This window comes from Phyllobates terribilis, unplaced genomic scaffold (assembly GCF_046119375.1).
Source record: "Phyllobates terribilis strain yellow unplaced genomic scaffold, ASM4611937v1 Scaffold_1__5_contigs__length_1240528914, whole genome shotgun sequence".
Taxonomy (NCBI): domain Eukaryota; kingdom Metazoa; phylum Chordata; class Amphibia; order Anura; family Dendrobatidae; genus Phyllobates; species Phyllobates terribilis.
Window position 1 is genome coordinate 247,646,200 of NW_027362761.1, and position 26,067 is coordinate 247,672,266.

The 26,067-nt window shown below is 46.3% G+C and overlaps 1 protein-coding gene across 1 annotated transcript in view; it reads right to left on the reverse strand.

Moving 5' to 3' along the window:
- Positions 1-25,115, reverse strand: part of RPGRIP1 (RPGR interacting protein 1) — a 53,686-nt gene extending 28,571 nt beyond the window's left edge. Inside the window, exons 1-11 of the mRNA XM_073670930.1 lie at positions 25,100-25,115; positions 24,505-24,637; positions 24,016-24,311; positions 23,570-23,669; positions 23,222-23,365; positions 23,013-23,118; positions 22,034-22,057; positions 17,666-17,812; positions 16,144-16,217; positions 15,925-16,064; positions 3,720-3,883 (exon numbers count right to left, since the gene is read on the reverse strand). Coding sequence (XP_073527031.1) covers positions 3,720-3,883; positions 15,925-16,064; positions 16,144-16,217; positions 17,666-17,812; positions 22,034-22,057; positions 23,013-23,118; positions 23,222-23,365; positions 23,570-23,669; positions 24,016-24,311; positions 24,505-24,637; positions 25,100-25,115 — 1,344 coding nt within the window. The remainder of the gene's footprint in view (positions 1-3,719; positions 3,884-15,924; positions 16,065-16,143; positions 16,218-17,665; positions 17,813-22,033; positions 22,058-23,012; positions 23,119-23,221; positions 23,366-23,569; positions 23,670-24,015; positions 24,312-24,504; positions 24,638-25,099) is intronic.
- Between the last annotated feature and the right edge of the window lie 952 nt (positions 25,116-26,067).

Here is a 26,067-nt window from a genome sequence, read left to right on the forward strand (position 1 = left end):
ACTGGACGAAGCAGGCGAGGTATCGGGTACCGAGTATAGGAAAGTCTCTGTCCATTCACCACCAGGTGGCACCCCGAAGGGTTCTGGAGACAACTGGTGGTCCTCCGCCTGGTCAGAGGGGTGTAGAGACTCATGGGTAACCTCTGCTTCAGAGTACACTAGGTCGGACTCACTGGACGAAGCAAGCGAGGTATCAGATCCAGGATATAGGAGAGTCTCTGTCCATTCACCACCAGGTGGCACCCCGAAGGGTTCTGGAGACAACTGGAGGTCCTCCGCCTGGTCAGAGGGGTGTAGAGACTCGGGAGTAACCTCTGCTTCGGAGTACACTAGGTTGGACTCAGTGGACGAAGCGAGCGAGGTATCAGGTACAGAGTATAGGAGAGTCTCTGTCCTTTCGCTACCAGGTAGCACCCCGAAGGGTTCTGGAGACAACTGGAGGTCCTCCGCCTGGTCGGAGGGGTGTAGAGACTCGGGAGTAACCTCTGCTTCGGAGTACACTAGGTTGGACTCACTGGACGAAGCGAGCGAGGTACCAGGTACAGAGTATAGGAGAGTCTCTGTCCTTTCGCTACCAGGCAGCACCCCGAAGGGTTCTGGAGACAACTGGAGGTCCTCCGACTGGTTGGAGGGGTGTAGAGACTCGGTGGTAACTACCACTTTGGGGTACCCATTGTCAGGCTCACAGGACGAAGCGGACAAAGTATCGAGTACCGGGTGTAGAGAAGTCTCTCTCCATTTGTCAGCGAGTGGTATCCCGGAGGATTCAGGAGGCAACAGGGGGTCCTCCGCCAGGTAGTAGAGGTGCACAGACTCTGAGGTAACCACAGCTTTGGAGCATCCTTGGACATGCACACCGGTTAAAGTGGGTGAAGCATCTGATGCCGGGTGCAGGAAGTTCTCCTGTGTGGAGTCTGGATGGGCAGAAGTCTCTTCGGGCAGGAGAACTGGTGCACTACCCACGCACATTACCCGTTGGGGCTTCTCCGGGATACAGGGAGATGAAGCTTCAGTAGGGACTTCAAGGTTGGGGTCAGGAGGTCTCAGGGAGGACAGACCCTGGCGTAACGGCTTGCCTCCACGTCTAGCACATCTGGACTGCCTCTTGAGGTTGGGAGAAGTATTCCAGAAAGAGTAGTCACCCTGTGAGGATTCTGGGTGGGCAGTAGTCTCATTGGGCTGGAGGACTATTGCGCTACCCACACACATTACCCATCGGGGCTGCTCCGGGATATTGGGAAGTGAAGCTTCAGCAGGAGCCTCCGGGTTAGGATCATCGAAGACCATTAGAAAGGCCACCAGGAAGGCCATTAGGTCCAGGAGGATCGGATCCTGTGTTTCAAATAGGGGGTTGATCCATTCCAAGGCATCACCCGCTAGGTAAGACATAATGAATGCCACCTTAACCCGATCGGTGGGAAAACATAGAGGGTAGAACTTGAAGTGTAGCATGCATTGCTCCACAAATGCACGACTTTGTCTTGGATCCCCATAGTAACGTAGCAGATCCGCAGGAACGAGAGCAGATAGATCCATCTGGACGGGTGCGTAATTCGCCTGGAACTCAGCTAAGAAAAAAAAAATTTATTTATTTTAATGCATGTATTCGCTGGAAAACTTCTCAGAGAGCGAAGGCCGTGGGGCTCAACGGGAACCATGGCCTGAGCATGCTGTAATGCACACGCCCGGGCTGAGCGGCGTGTGCGTGTGATTGTAGTGATTCCACTGGACCGTGCCGGAGAGTGAATGCCTGGAGGGGCGTAACTAGGTATTCACCCGATCCGACCAGGGTCGCACGACGGCATACGACGCCAGTGCACCAAGGAGGAACCGAGCAGAGGGACCAGGTGCTACTCCAGGACAGACCCGGACACGGCTGTTGACCCACACAGGGGAATACAGGAACAGACTGGTAGGCTGGCACACAGACTGGTGGGTATAGACTGGCTCGACTGGGATGCAGGCAGGCGGGTATGCAGGCAGGGGGGTACAGGCAAGCACAGCTAGAGTGCAGACAGGGAGGCACTAGCAGGTAGGAACACAGGCGGGATAGGACCCAGTACACACTGGGACTCAGGAACAATACAGGCAGAGGGGTACAGGCAAGCACAGCTAGAGTGCAGACAGGGAGGCACTAGCAGGTAGGGACACTGGCGGGATAGGACCCAGTACACATTGGGACTCAGGAACAGAACCACAGATGTGGCGGACAAACACAGCAGAGTGAGGCCGCCCAGAGAGGTGAGCAAGAGCAGGGCAGGACGAGGCCGCCTGGAGCGGTGAGCAAGAGTAGAGCAGGACAAGGCCGCCTGGAGCGGTGAGCAAAGGGTCAGAGCTGAGCGAGACTGCCGGAGCAGTGAGCAAGAGTAAAGCAGGACGAGACCGCCTGGAGCGGTGAGCAAGAGAGGAGCAAGACTGCCGGAGCAGTGAGCAAAAGGATAAGAGCGGAGCGAGACTGCCGGAGCAGTGAGTAAAAGGGTAAGAGCGGAGCAAGGCTGCCGGAGCAGCGAGCAAAGGAGTCAGAGCAGGCTAGAACCGCCGGAGCGGCGAGCAAAGGAGTCAGAGCAGGCTAGAACCGCCGGAGCGGCGAGCAAAGGAGTCAGAGCAGGCTAGAACCGCCGGAGCGGCGAGCAAAGGAGTCAGAGCAGGCTAGAACCGCCGGAGCGGCGAGCAAAGGAGTCAGAGCAGGCTAGAACCGCCGGAGTGGTGAGCAAAGGAGTCAGAGCAGGCTAGAACCGCCGGAGCGGTGAGCAAAGGAGTCAGAGCAGGCTAGAACCGCCGGAGCGGTGAGCAAAGGAGTCAGAGCAGGCTAGAACCGCCGGAGCGGTGAGCAAAGGAGTCAGAGCAGGCTAGAACCGCCGGAGCGGTGAGCAAAGGAGTCAGAGCAGGCTAGAACCGCCGGAGCGGTGAGCAAAGGAGTCAGAGCAGGCTAGAACCGCCGGAGCGGTGAGCAAAGGAGTCAGAGCAGGCTAGGCTGAGCAGGGGGGACAGGGCTCTGTTCACACGGAACAGACAGGAAGGGAAAGGCAGAGCCAGATACCCACAGGGTACTTGCAGTGAAGTAGCGAGTGGACCACAAACTCACAAACAGGAGTACAGAGACAACAAGCAGGAGTTAGGTACAAGTTCAGACTCTGCAGAAAAAGGAAGGGAACGGACATAGAGGCAAAACAGGTAAAGGATAGGAGAGAGTTCAGACTGGAACTGAGTGTACGGAGGAGACCGACACTGCAGCGGAATACAGGAGCGGGTCTGGGAATACGGCCCCCAGAGAGGCAGGACGAACAGGCAAGGAGCGTGTTCAGACAGGACAGACAAGATACAGGAGCGGGTCTAGGTAATCGGCCCCTAGAAGGCGGGAGGAACAGGCTAGGAGCGAGTTCAGACAGGTCAGACAAGATACAGGAGCGGGTCTAGGTAATCGGCCCCTAGAAGGCAGGAGGAACAGGCTAGGAGCGTGTTCAGACAGGCCTGGAAATACAGCCTCCAGGATAGGCTGTATGTGGACAGCTCTTTCCTTTATAGAGGGCTATGGGAAATAAATGTTCAACAAGCGGTGTATATTTCTTTACAATTGGTCCCTATGGTAGGCAGATCCCTCGTCATCCATCCTGACTGTGCCCGACAGGGGCACAGACGAAAGGTGGACCCAGCCTAATAGATTCAAACTTTTGCACTTATGTCAATCATTTTTGTTTGTCGTGGTCAGCATTTTTCACCTGGGCTCTTTGTCTTCTGGTGTTCTCTTCCTGAGGAACATGCTTTGCGGCTGTTAAAGTTAAAAGATCTGATACTTTGTCTTGCAGATTATGGATTTCATGCACCTTCTCAAGGAGTTGAGACTGCAGCTGAGACAGAACTTGTTGTAAATGTCCATTTTGGTCTGAGAAAGTCAAGAGGACAAAATAATTGGAATAAACAGTATAAAACATTAGGCATGTAGTAAAAACGCAGAATGTAGAACCATAAATTCTGTGTATTATTAGTCCTATATTATCCATATCATTCACTGGGTCAGGTCATCTGCTGGCCTGTACAGACACTTCCCAGATGCTATTGCTCTTATTGCTATGATAGTAGCTATTAAACAGTGTACTGTGGCTTGAATTTATTGGACCTCCACACGTGCCACTCCAGACAGGTTCTCCTTCTGAGGTCACCTAAAGGGCACTCCAGGGAGCGCAATTATATACAATAAAAGTTTTTGGGCTGCACACAGTCCTCAGCCACGAAGTCCTTTGGTAAATAAAGAAGTAAATAGGCAAAGTGTCCATATCACTCAAACTGTTCAAAAATAATCAAAACACAAAATAATGTACATTTGCATGGGAAATACGCAATTATGCAGTACATTACAATTTAATACTCAATACCCCAGGGGTAACTATCTACACTCTCTGAAATTTTGCTACTTTACTCAGTGTACCTAGCAGGGGTTTACCTCTCGTGCTGCGTACTGATCTGCGTAGTGCTGTGGTTGGTGGAGTGTCAGTGTCTGTATCCTCAGTTACTCTACCAGTTCTACGTGTAACCATGCTGTAAAACTGCCTTAACCTCTCTCTTGGACTGGCAAGTCTACCATTGGCTGGGCCCTCTTGCTCTGCTCCTGCCGGGGATCCTTCATCCGGGGATACTTCTTGAGCTGGCTCTTCTGCAGCACTTACAGGTACAACTTGCTGTGGAGGGTTTTCTGGTTGTGCATAGAATTGGAGTACTGGAATGATTACTGCACCTCCTATTTGAGACCAATCAGCTGGGAAGTCTCCAAGGTCAGTGTGTATCACCGCTTCTTTAGGTTCTTCGTGGATTGTGAGAGGCACTTTTTCTTGGGGTTTCAGTAATTCTGGACACAACTTTAAGTGGTCCCTGGACACTGTAGCAGATGTTTTTCCTCCATCACGACTGATTACACAGGTCTTTTTGTTGTCAAATCTTGACGGTAACACAGTGTAGGGGTCTTTTTCCCACTGGTCGTCGAGTTTGTGGTTGCATCTTTTCCTTTTTAGTACTGTTTCACCAGGTGTGAAAGGTTCTGCTGGTGCGTTTTTGTTGTAGTGCATTTCCTGCTTTTCTCTCACCCGAGTAAGACTGTCCTTGACACAAGCTTGTACCCTTCTGTACTGCTCTTGTCTGGTGGTGTCCCAGTCCTCAGTGGTCATATCAGCTTCAGGTTCTACAACACCAAGCTCCAAATCCATGGGCAGCTTTCCTGGCCTTGCCCGCATGAGATATGCCGGAGTGCAATTGGTGGAACTGACTGGTATATGATTGTACAAATCCACTAGGTCTGGTAGTAGGTCTGGCCACTGGTTTCTCTCCTCAAGTGGTATGGTCTTTAGCAGGTCGATAATGATGTTGTTCATCTTTTCGCAGAGACCGTTTGTTTGTGGGTGGTAAGGTGTAGTTCTTATCTTTTTACACCCGTAGAGATGGCAGAACTCCTTGAACAATTCAGCCTCAAAGGCCGGGCCTTTGTCAGTCAGTACCTGCTAAGGATATCCATGGGGTCTGCAGAAGTACGCTTGGAACGTCTTTGCTGCTGTCTCTGCCGTCAGGTCTTTGACGGGGGCGACCACCAGGAAACGTGAGTAGTGATCTACCATGGTCAGAGCATAGGAGTACCCAGACCTGCTGGGGGAGAGCTTGACATGGTCCAGGGCCACGATCTCCAGGGGCCGAGTCGTCTTGATGGGTTGCAGGGGTGCCTTCTGGCTGCTGAAGTCTTTCCTTTTTAGGCCGCAGGGTCCACAGTCCCGGCACCACCTTTCAATGGAGCTGCGCATTCCTACCCAGTAGAATCGACACTTCAGCAGGGTCTCTAGCTTTTTCCAGCCAAAGTGCCCCGCCTGATCGTGGTAAGCTTCTAATACCATCTGGATGTCTGTCTTAGGGACTACTATCTGCCATACCATCTCATGGGTTCTTGGATTAACGTACCTCCGGCACAGCTTCTCACGGTAGATAAACAGCCGGCTTCTCTCGTTCCACAGCTGCTTTGCTTGCAGAGACACATCTTTCTCCAGGGAGGCACCTTCTTGGGTTATCAGCTGTATGATGCGGCTGACAACCGGGTCGCTGTCCTGGGTCTCTTTCCAGCTATGGTGAGGAAGGGGGTTTAACGTCTTTTCACGCGGCTTCCTGGAGGCTCGTTGCTCATGGATCATCCCACTCCGGTGAAAGGCAGGTAGCTCTATCTCTTCCAGGTCATCCACTTCTTCTTCTGTGTCTGACTGGTGAGGCATCCTAGACAGGGCATCGGCGTTGGCGTTCTTGCGGCCCGCCCGGTATTTGATTGTAAATTGGTAGTTTGACAGCCGAGCCATCCATCGTTGTTCCAGAGCCCCCAACTTAGCTGTTTCAAGATGGGTCAAGGGGTTGTAATCAGTAAAGGCAGTGAACTTGCTGGAAGCCAGATAGTGCTTGAACCTTTCAGTGATGGCCCAGACTAAGGCCAGGAACTCCAACTTGAAACTGCTATAGTTCTCTGGGTTCCTCTCAGTCGGACGGAGGTTCCTGCTTGCGCATGCGATGACTTTCTCTTGCCCATTCTGCTTCTGACTTAAGACAGCACCCGGCCTTCGTTGCTGGCATCCGTATACAGCAGGAACGGTTGGCTGTAGTCAGGGTAGGCTAGGATCTCATCACCTGTCAGGATCTCCTTCATCTCCTGAAACGACTCTGCTTGCTCCTTACCCCAGTGAAATGGAGGGTTTTTGCCTTTGGGGCACTGCCCTGCCAGGAGGTCTTGCAGAGGAGCTGCTTTCTTTGTGTAGTCCTTTACGAACCTCCGGTAGTATCCTACTAGTCCCAAGAACTGACGCACCTCCTTGAGGTTCTTCGGCTCCGGCCACTTCTGGATGGCTGTGACTTTCTCCGGGTCTGGTGCTACCCCTTCCGGACTGACAATGTGCCCCAGGTACTGTACCTTTCTCTTGAGCAGGTAGCACTTTGAGGGCTTCAACTTCATCCCGTACCGGGACAGTGACTCAAATACCTCTGCCAGGTGTTTCAAGTGGTCCTCGTACGTTCTGGAGTACACAATTACGTCATCCAGGTAAAGTAACACAGTCTCGAAGTTGCGGTGTCCCAGGCAACACTCCATCAATCTCTGGAACGTTCCGGGGGCATTGCAGAGTCCAAACGGCATGCTGTTGAACTCGCAGAGTCCCATCGGGGTGGTGAAGGCCGTCTCCTCTCGATCAGCTACTTGCCAGTATCCACTAGTGAGGTCAAGGGTGGAAAAGTAATTTGCAGACTTTAAGGCAGCTAGGGACTCCTCTATGCGTGGTAAAGGGTATGCATCTTTATGTGTAATGCGAGTTACTTGACGGTAATCTACACTCATTCTCATGCTCCCATCCTTTTTCCTAACCATCACCAGGGGAGCCGCCCAGGGACTACAACTATCCCTAATTACTCCCGCCTTCCTCATGTCATGCAGCATTTCTTTTGCCTTCTGGTAGTGAGCTGGGGGTATAGGCCTATAACGTTCTTTGATTGGGGAATGGTTGCCTGTGGGGATATGATGTTGAACCCCCTTAACCCTCCCGAAGTCTAGCGGATGTTTACTGAACACCTGCGAGTATTCTTGTACCACCCGGTGTACACCCTGTTTTTGATGGGTAGGAGTGGTGTCTGTCCCAACATGGAGCTGTTGACACCAATCCTCCACCTGGGTTGCAGGGTCATTATCCTCTACTTCATCTGGTGAGGTTAAGGACTCCGCCTCATGGATGCAGTTGTTATTGACAGCATGTAATTTGGCAACAGTGGCATAACGTGGCAGTTTGACCTCATCTTCCCCTAGGTTAAGAAGACGGACAGGCACCCTCCCATTACGTACATCTACCACTCCCCTGGCGGTTAAGAGCGTGGGTCTATGCTCGGAGCAAAGGGGTTCTACTACCGCCTGGTAGCTCTGTCCTCTAAGACCTATGGCAGCTCTACACCAGATGAGCATTTCACTCATTGGGGGGATGACAATGGGTATGGGGTCTGTTACCCTCACGTTACCGATTTCACCATCTGTCAACTTTACTTGCTGTTGGTACATCAGGACTCGGATCTCCCTTTGCAGCGCCCTTCACTGTCCTGGTTTGGCAGTGTCGGCGATCTGTTGGAGTAAGAACACAACCTCTCCCAAACAGTTACCAACAATGTTAGTGCCAGGTACCATATACGGATTAGTGTCATCAGGAATGGTCTCTACTACAATTAGTCCCTGGTCCTTCAGCTCCACTCTCCCCACTTTTACAGTCACATTCTTAACCCCGAGTAGGTTAAGGGGGAGTCCATTTGAGGCATATACAGACAAATTTGGAGCTGGCGGACGTAGATCGTCCATGGACCAGAACCTCTTGTAGAGGACTTCAGGCATGATGGTTACCTGAGATCCTGTGTCCAGCAGGGCATGCGTCGGGATCCCGTCCAGTACAATGGACAGGAAAGGTCTTCCTCCGACGAACCTGTTGTACCAGTCTGATGGGCCTGGTGAGCTTACTCCTGGGTGTCGGCCCCGGGACCCAGGGTTTTCTCATTTAAAGGACACTTCTGGGCGAGGTGTCCGGTCTTACGGCATCGGTAGCAGGTTGGTTCCCTCGGTGGGCGGCGCTGGTCAATGGTCCTTGGCGAGGGTGGTGTTGGCCTCCTCCTCCTCCGCATCCAGGGGACATCCTCAGGGCTGTCGGCTAGCAGGATCTTCCCTCCTTCCTCGGGCTCCGTCCGCAACTGCAGGGCACTCAGCACGGTGGTCAGGGTTTTGCTCAACTGACGCACCTCAGAGCGCAGACTGTCCAGTTCTTTAGGGGACGCTGCTGGGACTTTAACTTCAGCAGCCACTGGGGAGAAGGTGGGTGTAGCAGGCACTGGAGTAGCCCCACCCTGGTAACGTTGGATGGCATTTGTTTCCAGGGGCTGCAGTCCTTTTATAGCCATGTCCTTGAGATTGTCAAAGGTGGCATCTGGATGATCCAGGGACCACCAACGCACAGTCCTGCTTTCCTCTGGAGACTTCAGTCCCCGGACAAACTGTTCCTTCAGCATTTTGTTCTCATTCTCAACGCTGGTTGGACTAACCTGGTTCAGAGCCCGCAGGGCCCCTTGAAGACGCCAGGCGTAGTCCCGAACATTGTCCTCTGGTTGTTGGGAGCAGCTGTAGAACCTCATCCGGAGGTCCGCCTCAGTAAGGTCCTCAAATACAGTCTGCAGTTTTTGGAATATTGCGGACACTGACTCCTGGTCTGCGGCTGACCATGTTTCCACTTCCCGCTCCGCAGCACCGGTCAGTTGTCCTAATACAACGGCAGCTCTTTGTTTGCCGGTCATTGAGTACATGTCTAAGATACCAGATATCTTCCGCTTGAATCCAGACAGGGTATCTGGTTTGCCGTTGTACTGGGGGAGCCACTTTGCTCCAGGAATGTACGGTAAAGTCATAGGAATAACTGGTGTTACAGGCGCTGCTGGTGGAGCGGCGGCTTCGGCCTGCCCATTATCGGGTGCGGGTTGAACTTCAGGGACGTTGACCGGTAGGTCGGCGTTCTGCTGTTCAACGGACATCTTAGCGCCCCCCTAGTTAACCGTGGCCTACCTTCTGGTTTTTCTTCCGGTAGGCCGCAGCTCCGCAGGTGACGGTTATCTTCAGGACCTTGCGTCGCTTGCGTCCTATGTCAGAGCGTTCAGCGATGCTCCTTTCAGGACCTGGCGCTTCCTGCTTTGACGTCAAGGCGTGGGGCGTGTCCGGGACTTCGCGCTCTTTTGCAGGTACGCCCCTTATTTTCCCGCAGTTACGCCCTTCTTCTTGCTCAACGGCCCAACAATGGCGGCAACCTTCACCACAACTTTACGTACACAGTTGAGAATAAAGGCGCACAGTACCCGGTGGCAACGGGCATAACACGGCGTCATTGCAGCGGGCACGCAATCCTGTTTGTGACGCCAGAAGAGATGACAAGCCCAGGGGATGGGGGATGACTCAGTTACCCCGGCCTTTAGCCTTAAGGAGGTCGCGGTGGTCGGCTCTCGGGCCCGTACTCTGGGGTCACTCTTTAAAAAGGCGTTGATCGTTGTTAAGTTGATAAAAATGTTCGTGACGCCACCTATGGTTTCTGATGATATTCACCAGCGCTGCGCAGTCCACTGAGGCCGGTGATAAGGCAGCTAGATGGTATGGCTCCCCACAGGTGGAGCTGGGCCTCAGGGCAGTATAAGAATGGGGATGCAGGACAAGGAGACTCAGCCGAGTCGGAGCAAGAACAGGGACGGACACAAAAGTCACTTCAGTACCTTTTACTGATGGAAATTCAGGCACTCCCCGGAGCACTGTAGGGTGAAGGGTGTATGTCCGGATCCTCCCCAATGAGCAGGTTTTGGGCCACCTGGTTCTTGCTGCTGCGTAATAAGTTTCTGACCTGCCTGGAGCTAGGCCTAACTTTGTCTCTGTCCTGCGCTGGCTGACCTTGTGGTAGGGCCTTCTCTTGGAGTGCACGCTCCCGACCTACAAGGCCTATGTGTCTCCTGGCACTGGTACATATCAGCACTTTAGCGATCCTGGGACCTGTAGTTCTCCAGGGATTCCGGTTTATCTTACTGGGTCGTGGAGATCCCTGCAAGCTTCGGACCCGGTGTCCGGTAACTGCTTCTTCTTCTGGGGTGAGCTAGTTAAGCTCCTCTGCCCCCTTTTGAACTAACTCTCTCTACTCTTCGTCTTCGGCCTACTCGGACCCTCAATAGGCTACTCACACTAACGGCAGCGTGCCGCGATTCACCGATCTTATGGCGCCGGCACACCTAAAGCTCACCTCACTGAGCTGCACCGAGTCTCGATCTGGAAAAGCTCCACTGCAGGATGGCAATTGCAGGAGCTGAACAAGCTTTTGCCCTCTGAGGTAACTCCTCTCAGGCTGTACTGGACTCACTGCTATACCAGAATAGACTAACTCACACAGACTGTAGTCTCAAGACTCTGAACTAACTGCCAGGCTCCACCTTCCCTTTTATATCTCCCTAAGGAGCTCTCTCTGATGGTCTGAGGTGGAAGGTGGAGATGTGTGAATGGAATGGGGGCCTCTTGTGGAGGAATCCTTCAATACACCCTTCTAGGATTTGTGATACCAAGCACAGCTGGGCTTCACAAATTCAGTGTTTATGCGGCCTTTAGACCCCATAAGGACAATTTTGCTCATGTCTGTCCATAGAATATTGCACCACTTCTCTTTAGGCCAGTCAGTGTGTTCTTTGGCAAACTATAACCTTTTCAGCGTGTCTTTTTTTTCAGCAATGGTACTTTACGAGGGTTTCTTGTAAATAGTTTGGATTCACGTAGGCGTATTCTTATGGCTGCAGGCAGGGTCGGACTGGGGTGTCTGGGGTCCACAGGGGGAATTGACTCTAGGGGCCCACCTACAGCAATATGCAAATAGCTGTTATCCGCTATCCCTGTTATAGTGGAGCATTGACTGGCGGCTCCTGCACATCTACCGTGCACATAATATAACTGGGATGTACAATTGTACAATTACGGTAGTTTGCATTAAAGGCGTTCTTTGGTTAAAACAAGTTATCACCGATCCATGGGATCCACAGGATCGGTGGTCACTTATTGATCGTTTGGGTCCGACCATTGGAAAACGCACTGATCGGAAGAATGGGGAAGTTTTATCCCTGACAGGACACTTATCCCCATTTTAAAATGCAGCGGCAGGTGGGACGTCTGACCGCAGCTCCATTCATTCTCTTGGGGGCTTCCAAAAAAGAGCAGCACTCACATCCACTGAGGGAATAAATAGATCAGTGGTCACATGAACTCCAGTCTAATGGGGAGAAAAGCTCCGCATTCTGCCGATTGTGTGCCAGCAGTCAGACCCCCACTAATCAATAACTTATCACTTATCACCAGAGACCTTTGTAAGTGCATCTCTGACGCTCTGGTCCAAGTATTTAATCTCTTAGGCCCCACTATCAGTATTCGGTCAGTATTTTTTCTCAGGAGTGGGAGCAAAAGCCAGGTGAGGAACAATCAGAGAAAAGGTATAATAGAAACAAGTCACCAATTCTGCATTCATCACCCACTCCTGGTTTTGGCTTCCACTCCTGAGAAAAAATGCTGACCAAATACTGATAGTGGGGCTGTGTCCTAATAGAAACAAATCTTTTCCTAGTTAATATCAGCAAGAACAAATGACCGCCATACACAACACAGTCCACTATACCAACACCAATAATACCACATACAAAAGGGACAAATATCGCCACACCATGACCACACCACATATTACCACCACAAAGTGACCGAATAATGCTACATACAAGGAACAAATACTGCCCCACCATGACCGGGCCACATATTACCACCACAAAGTGACCAAATACTACAATACTGATCATGAATACAAACCTCAATACTAACAACACTGTTATTACCACCAGCGACATTATACACAGGAGCTCTGTCTATAGTGTCAGTGTACAGGTAACACAGTGATCACCAGTGACATTATAAGCAGGAGCTCTGTATATAGTGTACATGTAATACAGTGATCACCGGTGACATTATACACAGGAGCTCTGTATATACTATATAGTGTAAGTGTACTTGTAATACACTGACTCACTAGTGACGTCTCTATGTGAAGTCCTTCATCTTCACTTTTCTTCTTCATCTGGCACCGACGGCCATCACTTCTTCCAACCAGGAATCATCTCTGCCGAAAATAACAGTTATCAATAACTGATCTCTTCTAGAGCACATTCCCACTTTTTCCCCCCCGACTTCTACACTACACCAGTTGAAGAAAAAAAGAGACATAGTGCCGCCCTGCACAGTAACAGGACCATCCTTTTGTCCCCTCCCATGGAAAACAGTTTCCTAAAAAGTACATTTTATTACAGAAGTAATAATGTACCTAATTGGACTCGAAAGTGATAATGTTCCCCACTCGTCACCATAAACTAATAAAGTATGTTCCTCAACCTGGCCCCCAAACAGTAATTAAGTCCCTTGTCCAGCCTGGCCCCCCCATATATCCATCCTGGTCTTCATATGTCCAGCATGGCCCTCATATATCCATCCTGGTCTCCATGTGTCCAGCCTGCCCCCCCATATATCCATCCTGGCCTCAATGTGTCCAGCCTGCCCCCCCATATATCCTTCCTGGCCTCCATATGTCCAGCCTGCCCCCCCATATATCCTTCCTGGCCTCCATGTGTCCAGCCTGCCCCCCATATATATCCATCCTGGCCTCCATGTGTCCAGCCTGCCCCCCCCATAAATCTATCCAGGCCTCCATGTGTCCAGCCTGCCCCCCTCATATATCCATCCTGGCCTCCATGTGTCCAGCCCGCCCCACCCATATATCCATCTGGCCTCCATGTGTCCAGCCTGCCCCCTCCCATATATCCATCCTGGCCTCCATGTGTCCAGCCTGCCCACCCATATATCCATCCTGGCCTCCATGTGTCCAGCCTGCCCCCCCATATATCCATCCTGGCCTCCATGTGTCAAGCCTGTTCCCCCCATATATCCATCCTAGCCTAGCCCCCCATGTGTCCAGCCGGCTCCCCCATATATCCATCCTGGCCTCCATGTGTTCAGCCTGCCCCCCCCTCATATATCCATCCTGGCCTCCATGTGTCCAGCCTGCCCCCCATATATCCATCCTGGCCTCCATATGTCCAGCGTGACCCCCATATATCCATCCTGGCCTCCATGTGTCCAGCCTGCCCCCCATATATCCATCCTGGCTTCCATGTGTCCAGCCTGCCCCCCATATATACATCCTGGCCTCCATGTGTCCAGCCTGCCCCCCATATATCCATCCTGCCTCCATGTGTCCAGCCTGCCCCCCATATACCCAACCTGCCCCCCCATTCCCATGTGTCCACCCAGCCCCCCCTTATGTCTCCAGCCAGGCCCCCCCTTATGGGTCCAACCAGGCCCCCCTTGTGTGTCCAGCCAGGCTCCCCCCTTGTGTGTCCAGCCAGGCCCCCCCTCCCATGTGTCCAGCCAGGGCCCCCTTGTGTGTCCAGCCAGGCCCCCCTTGTGTGTCCAGCCAGGCCAACCCTTGTGTGTCCAGCCAGGCCCCCCTTTGTGTGTCCAGCCAGACCCCCCCTTTGTGTCCAGCCAGACCCCCCCTTGTGTGTCCATCCAGGCCCCCCCTCCCATGTGTCCAGCCAGGCCCCCCCTTGTGTGTCCAGCCAGGCCCCCCCTTGTGTGTCCAGCCAGGCCCCCCCTTGTGTGTCCTGCCAGGCCCCCCCTTGTGTGTCCAGCCAGGGCCCCCCTTATGTGTCCAGCCAGGCCCCCCCTTGTGTGTCCAGCCAGGCCCCCCCTTGTGTGTCCCGCCCGGCCCCCCATTGTGTGTCCACCCAGGGCCCCCCTTGTGTGTCCAGCTAGGCCCCCATCCCATTCTGCATTCATTCTTATACACACACACACAAAGATACCTTTTACCTTCCTGTGATCCCGTGCAGTGTCCTCCTCCGGCGGCTGAGTTGCACGTCCCCTTCACAGCAGGCGCATGACGATGACGTCATATGCCGGCCGGCAAAGGGAGATGAGCAGCTTCAGCTGCTTCACTGGGACGTGCGCCGCGGCGGTTCAGGTAATGAACGCCGCGTGCGCGTGTCCCTGCATACACTGTGCCTGCGCTTTTAAAGGGCCTGTGCCCCTTAAAACCGCAGTTGTTTTTTTTTCTCCCCCTCTTCTTCCCCCTCTCCTCTGCAGCAGGGGGTGGGGCCCACTGGGGAAATCCCCGGTACCCCGCCAGCCCAGTCCGACCCTGGCTGCAAGACTCACAAGTAACTGAAGATCTTCTTTGATCTCCCTGGAGCTGATCATTGGATGCTTCTTTGCCACTCTTGTGATTCTATGATCTAAGCCATGGTAGTATTTCTTTGCCTACCACGTGTTTTGTTTGCCATTTTAAAGCATTGGAAATCTTTTTAACTGAGCAGCCAATTATTTTCTTTACATGTTTTCCCCTCTTCAATCAACTTCGTAATCAAAGTTCTTTCTCCTTCAGTACAATGTCTGGAACGACCTATTTTACTCACTGAGCAAAGGCTAAAACCAGCAGGTCAACATTTTCTGCCATCCTTCTTTAAATAATTGCCATAATTGTCACCTCTTTCTTCACAGAAAGAATGACCTCACTAATTGAACTCTGTACTGCTATTAATTAGAACACCCCCTTTTATTAAATGAGTCAATTACACCCAATTAGCGGCGTGCATGTCATGACTGTTGATTGTGTTGGTTGTCCATTACTCACTAACACCTAGTCATGAACTTTTTCCAATGTTGTGTGATCTTTTCTGCTAAAAACAGTAATTAAACACATTGGTGATGCTATTATTTTGCACATAACTGTATGTGCGCTGGAGAAATGCCTCTATAGTTAAAATCTGAATCTCTCTGCTTACAATATTGAAGCTCGTTTATATAGGGCACATTGGGGGTAAATATTGACCATATAAAGGAGTCCTAAATGGAAGTTCATACTGAAGTTTTACACCCAAATGGCATTCAAATTACAGCCTTATACAGTTACTTTAAAATTCTTTAGGCGACCCAATTTTTTAGGAATGGTCCCAATGGTTTTGCAACCCCTTCTGTTTTACTATTATCTGTCATAAAATAAAGGGGTCATCCATACTTATGATAGTGATGACATAACCTTACAATAAAACATCAATATCATATTGGAGGGGGTCCGACACCTGACAGCCGAACCCATCAGCTCTAATCAACTCCATTGCAGAGGACTGCAGCTCAGCTCCTATTCACATCAGTAAAAGCTAAGCTGAAGTTGGTGTGGTTGCTGGGTGTCAGACCCCCACCGATCTGACCAATTTTATGAGTAGACTATTAGTATCAAATCCCTTTAAGTTGTATGACTTTGTGATTGAATGATACGTGTTATTAACCACCCTTCTCTTGCTGAAGAAGCTCCTTGCTTTGTGTCAGATCAATCACATGAGATTGAATGAATTCCTCCAGATTTGTGATCTGAGCTTTCATCTCCACTTCTGTCATTTTCCACGAGTTCACATGTTCTGCATCCAGAGAACTGACAAACAAATGAAATATATCTTAACATTCAGAGCCATTTATTAACATCAGTCATTTATCACTTCTTCTGATCTCACCTTTTCAGGAGATTCTCATAGTTTTCTTTAAGAAGTTCTTTCTCCTTCTCAAGATCAGAGACTCGCTCCTGAAACTAAAAGATCACAGCTCTGACCCTCGCTGTAATATTGCACAAGATACTGGGCTCGTAAAGAATACAGTCGTATCTAGATCCCTAAATGTAAGAGGATGATGGCGTTATTAGTACGGTAGCTACATGAGATGTACGATGCTATAATCACACTAGATGGCACCATCCTCATTACTAATAGTATATTATCACATAAGGCTTCACATTACATTGTGGCATAGTCTTTATACTGGTTCAAACTTGTGAAAAATTGACAATATTTTTATTGTGAAAATTATTTCCTATAAACTAGAAGCATAATTTACCTATAGAGAATTCTAGTATGGTAATATGTCATATGTCCCAGTGGAGAAATAAATGTTCAAGATAAATAGTAATAAAGCACTTACATGTTATAATGGGAAACATTGTTGTAACATGTGGTCCTAGCACCACTATGTGCATTTCACCTTTGTCAGGGGGTGTGGCACGTCCCCTGATGAAGCTAGAGTGAAACACACATAGGGTGACATGCCCCTGATGAAGCTAGAGTGAAACGCACATAGGGTGACATTTCCCTGATGAAGCTAGAGTGAAACGCACGTAGGGTGACATGCCCCTGATGAAGCTAGAGTGAAACGCACATAGGGTGACATTTCCCTGATGAAGCTAGAGTGAAACGCACATAGGGTGACATGCCCCTGATGAAGCTAGAGTGAAACGCACATAGGGTGACATGCCCCTGATGAAGCTAGAGTGAAACGCACATAAGGTGACATGCCCCTGATGAAGCTAGAGTGAAACGCACATAGGGTGACATGCCCCTGATGAAGTTAGAGTGAAACGCACATAGGGTGACATGCCCCTGACGAAGCTAGAGTGAAACGCACATAGGGTGACATGCCCCTGATGAAGCTAGAGGCGCCAGGACCACAGGTTACAACAGTCTTTCCCATTATGACATATAAGTGCTTTATTACTGTTTATCTTGAACATTTATTTCTCCACTGGGATATAACTTATAGGCACTGGAAAGCATATTCTGTATATTAGACACTAGATATTTGATTGAATGTTTACTCTTATAGATGTGATCCACCATTGTGTTACTCTGCTCTTTTATTCATAGTTTGTTTTTTAATTTTATCATTTCAATAAAAGTTAGGGTTTTATGAGACTTTAGTACACCATATGTTTTGTTGTTGGTAATTATTATATTTGGGTGTGTCTCCGTTGAGAATATTCTAAATACTACTATGCTCTAGTGTGTACTAAGGAAAAAAAAGCAGCATGTGCATGAGATTTCAGAAATCTCATTCTTTCTGCTAGTACTGTAAACTGCAGCAGTTTTAACCTTTGAAAAACGAAAAAATGCAGTGTGTGAACAAGCCCTATATCTATGATATCACAAAACACAGAGAAAAAAGTTTTTGCGTCTCCAAACTTAGGGTCCTGATCAGATGAGCCTCTACCTCTAGAAGTGACTTCTGCAAGTTGGCCGCGTTCTGCTGCTCAATCTCCAATGTCAGCACTTTCCCTCTTTCTTCTTTCAGTTGTGAGCTCAGCTCATCTAACTGAGTCAGCACTGCTTCGTGACTGAGTGTCAGTGACTTTTGCTTCTACCAGGATGAAAACGACAAAAAAGGTAGATTATAATCAAATGTGGCTCAACTAGAAACTTTGCTTCATTCCTAATTAAATTCTAGATTGTCATCACACACAAAATTACCAATTTGTACCATGATCAACCTGATGTATGGATGTAGAAAATGCCAGGCACAACTAGCATACTAAACTATTGATGTAGCTTATGCAAAAAATGTGTAAAATGTGTAAATAAGAATATATTTTATTATTAACAATAGTTAACAACAATTGGTAGACATATACAGTTATATGAAAAAGTTTGGGCACCCCTATTAATCTTAAGCTTAATGTTTTATAAAAATTGGTGTTTTTGCAACAGCTATTTCAGTTTGATATATGTAATAACTGTTGGACACAGTAATGTTTCTGCCTTGAAATGAGGTTTATTGTACTAACAGAAAATGTGCAATCTGCATTCAAACAAAATTTGACAGGTGCATAAGTATGGGCACCCTTATCATTTTCTTGTTTTAAATACTCCTACCTACTTTTTACTGACTTACTAAAGCACTTTTTTTTGGTTTTGTAACCTCATTGAGCTTTGAACTTCATAGCCAGGTGTATGCAATCATGAGAAAAGCTACTTAAAGTGGCCACTTGCAAGTTGTTCTCCTGTTTGAATCTCCTCTGAAGAGTGGCATCATGGGCTCCTCAAAACAACTGTCAAATGATCTGAAAACAAAGATTATTCAACATAGTTGTTCAGGAGAAGGATACAAAAAGCTGTCTCAGAGATTTAACCTGTCAGTTTCCACTGTGAGGAACATAGTAAGGAAATGGAAGAACACAGGGACAGTTCTTGTTAAGGCCAGAAGTGGCAGGCCAAGAAAAACATCAGAAAGGCAGAGAAGAAGAATGGTGAGATCAGTCAAGGACAATCCTCAGACCACCTCCAGAGAGCTGCAGCATCCACTTGCTGCAGATGGTGTCACTGTGCATCGGTCAACTATACAGCGCACTTTGCACAAGGAGAAGCTGTATGGGAGAGTGATGCGAAAGAAGCCGTTTCTGCAAGCATGCCACAAACAGAGTCGGCTGAGGTATGCAAAAGCACATTTGGAGAAGCCAAATCATTTGAAGAGGGCTGTCCATGCTCGGCGACCATCAAACTTAACTGAACTGGAATTGTTTTGTAAAGAGGAATGGTCAAAAATACCTTCATCCAGGATCCAGGAACTCATTAAAAGCTACAGGAAGCGACTAGAGGCTGTTATTTTTGCAAAAGGAGGATCTACTAAATATTAATGTCACTTTTCTGGTGAGGTGCCCATACTTATGCACCTGTCAAATTTTGTTTGAATGCAGATTGCACATTTTCTGTTAGTACAATAAACCTCATTTCAAGGCAGAAACATTACTGTGTCCAACAGTTATTACATATATCAAACTGAAATAGCTGTTGCAAAAACACCAATTTTTATAAAACATTAAGCTTAAGATTAATAGGGGTGCCCAAACTTTTTCATATAACTGTAAAATCGAACATATATAATAATACAATAATTAGGTGGACAGTGGCACCACCCTCCCAAGCGGGATAGTGAGGGATCATAATCATTAATACCTAAGCATTGAAGATGGATACTCAAAAAAATAAAAAATAAAGAGACCAATATAATCAATGCTTTAAAGCAGTGTTGGTAATCAGGGAAACAGGGTGTCACATAACTAAGGTAATACACAGTGGCATCAATGAGACCTTACCAATAAGGAACACACCTGATGCGCGTTTCGCATTAAGCTTCGTCAGGGAGTTCTATGTTGAGCTTTGCATATATTTTTGCATAGGCATCATTGATTCTATTGTGCATATTGACTTTATGCTTTAAGCTCAGGATACTATTGTAAGTGTGGTATATTTATGTAGCTTGCCTATTTCGTGCAAACCGGCACACATGATGTGGTAATTGCTTTGACAATTGCTACATCTGTACTTAGTAGTACTCAACCATTACAAATGGATTTTCATGTGCATTTAATACTGAAATTACAGTTCAGATACCATGCATGCATGTGAGTGGTGTTTGCTTAAAGGAAACCTGACATCAGGAAATTGCCTATTAACCTGACCCTATGCTCCTTCAGGCATTTACATGATACTTACAATGGTGTTTGGAGATAAACTATATGGTTTGTGGTTTTGGTATAGTAATAAAGTAAAAACTTGCCACTTTGTGTGTAAAACCGTTACCTCGAGTCATCGGGATGATACGGTATCTTGGCCGAGTCACTGAGTCATCTTTTAAAAACACTCCTATTCCCTATCACCCTTTACTCCTGTCAAGTGGCATCAGTACAGACGTCTTGGAAATCATACGCAGTAAGGGTGGTGGCGCTGAGGTGTATTCACAATGGCTCACGGCACAAGACAGGTGTTCTGAGCCCAGATCCAACAAGACTATCGGCTGACGACACCAGGCTGGAGTGATCAATCAAAGGGAATTGGTGTGTTTTCAAATGCTGACGCAGTGACTTGGCCAGGATGCTCACCCCCCTCAATGACTTGGAATAATAGTTTTACACACATGGAGGAAAGTTTTACATTCATAATTATATCAAAAGTTCAAAACATATAGTTTATCTACCAACACCATTGTTATTACCATGTAATTGCCTGCAGGAACATGGGGTCAAGTTACTGCACAATTTTCTGATGTCAGGTTCCCATTAAAGGCTTATTTCCAAAAAAGCTAATTATCCTCTATCTCTAGCATAGAGGATAAATTGTTGATTGCTAGGAGTCCAACTGCTGGGACCCAATGGGATTCATTAACTATAGGATTGCCTAGTACAGCACTCTGCTTTTTTTGGCAGTCCCATTGACAATGATTGGTGCACGCACACCTCTGCTCCATTCAGTTATGGCTGTAGAGCCTCATTCTTAGGGCTCCAAAGCTCCGATTTTGGGATTCATAAAGGTCCCAATAGTTGGATCCCGACTGATCAGCAAGGATTGGGCATAACTTGCCAGTTTGGGAATAACCCGTAAATTCCATTCACATGCAACAAAAACATTTTCACGTAGAAAAATATCTGCAAGAAGTAGCCTGCTACTTATTCCCACAGGCTCTATCCTGAAAAGTCAGCAGGTTGGCCCAATTCGGATTAGTCCCCATTGTGTGCATCAGCACCACTTCACACTATAACATCTGCAGCAAAAATCCAAATGAACATTTCTTCAAGACTGCAGCATAACTAAGTACTATAAGTAAGTAACAGTAAGTAATCAATAAGTGCCAATGTGTTACGGTTGTATTAGCTACTGGCAAAATGTTTGTGTTGCAAATAAATGGGATATTTTTGTAATACCCTATCATGTAATCTATAATTAAACAGATAGAATTGTAGTTATTTACAATCCCAGCTGTCACGATTCCTTCTATCAGAGTGTCTGTACTCAGTGAATGACAGTTCTAGGTATGGGTTGTGCTGAGCTGTCAGTATGGTGATGGATAGCTCAGCCGTCCAATCGAATACTGGGGCGTGCGGAGCTGTCATTGTCTGGAGTGAATCAGGACGAGGGTGTTTCGGGCCTTCATCCATGTGTCTCTTATCCAGAGTAATTACCTGGCTACTTAATCAGCTCTCTGCCTTTGATTGCTGCCAGTTGTAGTTTTGTTCATGAGGTATGTGCTCTGTGCTCCTGACTATACCTTCGTCTCACCCCTCTGGCTATGATGCACTCTCTTGGCTTTTGATTTCGGACCTCTTGACTACCCGGCCTCATGGATTATCCATTAGTAATGACTAGTGTCACACCAGCAACTATTCTGTAGCTGGGCTAGTGGAAACTAACCAACTATTATGTATGTGGAGATGCAGTAATGCAAAAATTGCTCTACATGTATATATATGATATCGCAAGAGGGGTTAATAGAGCAGTATTTTTCCTAGATACGAACCAAGAAGAAATATGGGTCAAAACCAATTTTTTTATCTGATCCTGCAGTCATATGTCCCTACATGGGAGAAACATATAGCTACGGGATGAGACTACACATGTATAAAGAATAGGCAGCTATAATATTTTACACCAAGATTATCTGCAGTTGCTTCTTTTTTTATTTCAGAAACATTGTGGGAATAAAACAGATTGGTTACAATAGTGCATAGTATATAAGCAGGAACATCAACAGAAATGCAAATCTTTTTATTGTCTTATTACAATGAAATTTCTAGTGAATGTAACATACCTCTTGCAGCTCTGTCTCATACGACTGACAGTGATAAAGAAGAGAAAATAATGAATATACACAACTCAAATCCTCTAATAATTATAATAGCCAAAATCTATCCTCTATTTTCAGGAACGCAACATGGTGTTGAAGATAAGAAAATCTATTTTTCAATGATATACGGTATTTAAAAAAAAATAAATTATGTACAAGAAACATTGTAGGCCCAATTCATTATTTGAACCTTTTTTGAAACTTATTTTTGTTTCTTGTGATATTTGTTGATGGTTTTGCCCCAAATTCTTCAAAATTGCACATATGGGTCACGAAATTTGTGCAAAATATAAAAAAATGTTCTTTATATTTATCTTTAATTTATTTTTTTGCAACTTTTCACCAAACAAATACAAAACAGGCGAACACACTTAAAGTAGACTTTAAAAAAGGCACAAATTAAAAGAAGAAGAAGGAGCAAATGAAAAATAGATGGAAAAAGAACAAAAATTAGACAGAAAAAAGGCACAAATGCAATAATGAATGGGGTCATGAATTCCGTTTTGTGCACAGAAGGCCCAATACTTTATTGCATTTGCATTTTTCTGTCAAGTTTTTGGTGTTTTGCGCCATTTTTTGTTTGCAGCTTATTCACCCTCCTATTTGGGCCTTTTTGAGGTGTATTTTATATGTGTTTGTCTGTTCTTTTTTTTTTAAGTTGGCCATTGTTGGCGTGGTTCCCAGTTTCCATATACATATAAAAGTTGCAAAATTTGTTGCAAACGTACTACATTCCTCCCTCCTCTCCCTGGAGTGATTTTATGTACACCAGAAAACTTTGAACAATTTTGCTCTAAAAAGTGGCAAAGATGGTTAATAACAGAAAAAAGACCATTTTTGACAATTCTCTGCTAGCATATGTGCCTCTGACAGCATATATTTAGGTGTGTTGCTCAAAATAAAATAACTATTATAAAACGTAGGATATAATTTCACTCTTTACCTCTTTGAGCTGTTGGAATTGTTCTCTGAGAGCGCAGAGACTTGTGCTTTTTTCCCTGAGTTCCCTTTGTAAACGGATATTTGTCACATTTTCTTGGATAGTTGCCCTAAAAGAACACAGTTCTAGTTATTCCCTTACCACTACATACTACATATGATGCTGGTTTTGAATGGTAAAATAATATCCTATTGTTAGTCATGCCAGCTCACCGTTGGTCTTCTACTTGCTGCATTTGGTGCAGGGAAAGAATCATCTCTGTTCTTAATTCCTGTGGTTTACTAGTAACTATGTTCTTTAATAAGGCTGTAGACCGATCATCCGAACTATTGGTTTGTCTTCCAATAATCTTCAACCTAAAACCACAAATTATATTAGTAGTAATCTCTATATCGCAGCCTGGAGGCCAAACTTTCATAGATCCTTTATTCTTAATAGCCTTGATCCTACTAGATGTCTTCTTTATAACTGCTACTTGTTGGCTTAGAAGAATCCGACAACCTGTCAGGCAGCAGAGATGGCATAAGTTGGACTCAGGTATATATTCAGAGTATACTTACAGTCTGTCAATATCTGCTCTGGTTTCATCACTGAGGGTTTCAACACAAAAATCACCAGTCATATGTGGATGTCCGATATCAGTCCCTTGTACAACTAGACCTGGAAATACATGTTGTTAGATAAAGTCTTCGTTCAAACCATGCGCTGGCGCTTAGTTAGCACTTGGCGTGCCCGGACAATTCAGTGCACCTTCCCATCTACTTTTTTTTCATCTATCTCCACCTTCCTCTCACATTTGTAACACAGAGCTATCAATCAAAGAAGAGAGAGAGGAGATACATGGAAAACAAGTAGGTGGGAAGGTGCACTCAACCGATTGATCACATCAAGGTTGCACAGAGCGCCTGTGCTTCTTTTGAACAGTTATTTTGTGCTGACAAACACCCTTTAATCTAGAGATTTTGGAGGACTTGGTAATCTTTTTCCAAGTGAGATCAATACTCACCTTTCTTATATTTATCTGGCAATACTACGGCTTTTCTAACACCAGAATCTGTCCGAGCCATTACTGCGCTGTAGGGACAATGTCGGCAAGCAGTTTGAAATTGCAGCCTTTGCTTGTAAGTAGTTATCCGGTGTTTTAGTGCTTCATTTCTACGTTCTAAGTCTCTCACACGATCCTGCAAGTCTTCAATCATTTCTTCAGACTCTAAATCTCTTCTATCTTTCCTTGCACCTGGTACTTTATTTTCTCCTTGCTTTCCAACCTCTGAAGTCAAACGAAGCAATTTAGTGGCCATTCTGTTTAAGAAAAGACAGGTTTACCTAATTCGCCTTGAGCACCTTTTTTCCTTGGTAAACTGGGAATACTTAAACTACATATAAATGTCAAATGTTACTATAATTATTCTGATATTTATTTGGCAAGCTTAAAGAACATGCAAACATTTTACTCTGAATGACCAGCAATGTTCTACTGCATGAACTTGTGTACCTCTTAATTTTATCTTCTTGTCTCCTGGCATAATCCTTGAGTAGTAGGTTTTCCTCATGAAGACGCAGAAAATTGTCCTCTAGCTCTTCACGGGATATTACAGAAACTCTCCGTCTAGCCTTCAGATCTTGTTCTCCATTAAAAAAGCAAATATAAGTAAACAGATATAGAATAATATATTAAAGAGACTTGGCAAACAGTAGATCTTTACTAACTGGTAGTGCTCAGAGTAGGGTGATATTCCAGAATTTGCTACTTATCTAAAGACATTTCATATGATATTTCATGGATTTGCTACTATATGAATTTACAAAAAGTCTTTATGACACCAGGGGCCTGATGTGAATTTCCACTGTTACTTTTTATGAAGAAAATGATGTACACATTTTGGCATACAGTGACAGATTAGCCATAACCCCATTTTTAAATAGGACCTGTCACCAAATATTAAGTGAATAGTTTTTCCTCTTATTTTATTCTCGCTGATTTCCTGAGTTTTGTTTTTTCTTAAAGAAAAACTCAATTTTTTTATTTTTATTTCAGTGGTGGAGTAGTGATGCTGATCTAAGTTCCCTGACCCTAGTATTATACTTACCAGCTGCTGTCTTCATCTGTTCCTGGCGCCACTCTGGAAGTCACAAGCTCTCATTGTAAATCTATGAGAGACACTTTTGGCTCTTATAGATGACTTACATTGAGTATTGACTTCCTGATCGCCCAGCAAACACTGGTGCAATCCAGCAGGTCACACCCGGAGCGGTGCTGATGACAGATGAAAATGGTGGCTGATGAGTATACTACTAGAGGCCGGAAACATAGGTTAGTGACACCACTCCAACAGTAAAATATAAAAAAAACACTGGATTGGTGCTTTAAATCCTTTAAATGGTTCCACAGATATGGTTACTTTTATTTAGTGCAATTTTTTATGATCTTCACTTTATTGGGCTTGGCTCACAGGATTCTCTGGAGACTTGTCTTTAGAGCATAAAAATTTGCAATAAATTAAAGCATGGTATAACACAACCAATCAGGATGATAGCTTGTATAAAAGCATATAAAGAAATTGACACTCCAAAATTGGTTGCGGATACAAAAAAAGTGTTTTTTATTAAATAAGCAATCAACTGTGAATTTTTTTGGGATGTTTCAGTCTTTAACACTGGACCTTCATCAGATACAGATTGCAGATAGTTGAAATATGCATTAAGTAAAGGTTATAGTGACAGGGCTATAGTATGGTAAAGAATTTGCTTGTGGGTGTTTGCGCAAACCTTTAATTGATGAATACAGGTGCATCTCACAAAATTAGAATATCATCAAAAAGGTAATTTATTTCAGTTCTTTAATACAAAAAGTGAAACTCATATATTATATAGAGTCATTACAAACAGAGTGATCTATTTCAAGTGTTTATTTCTGTTAATGTTGATGATTATGGCTTACAGCCAATGAAAACACAAAAGTCATTATCTCAGTAAATTAAAATAATTAACAAAAAACACCTGAAAAGGCTTCCTAGGCATTTAAAAAGGTCCCTTAGTCTGTTTCAGTAGGCTCCAC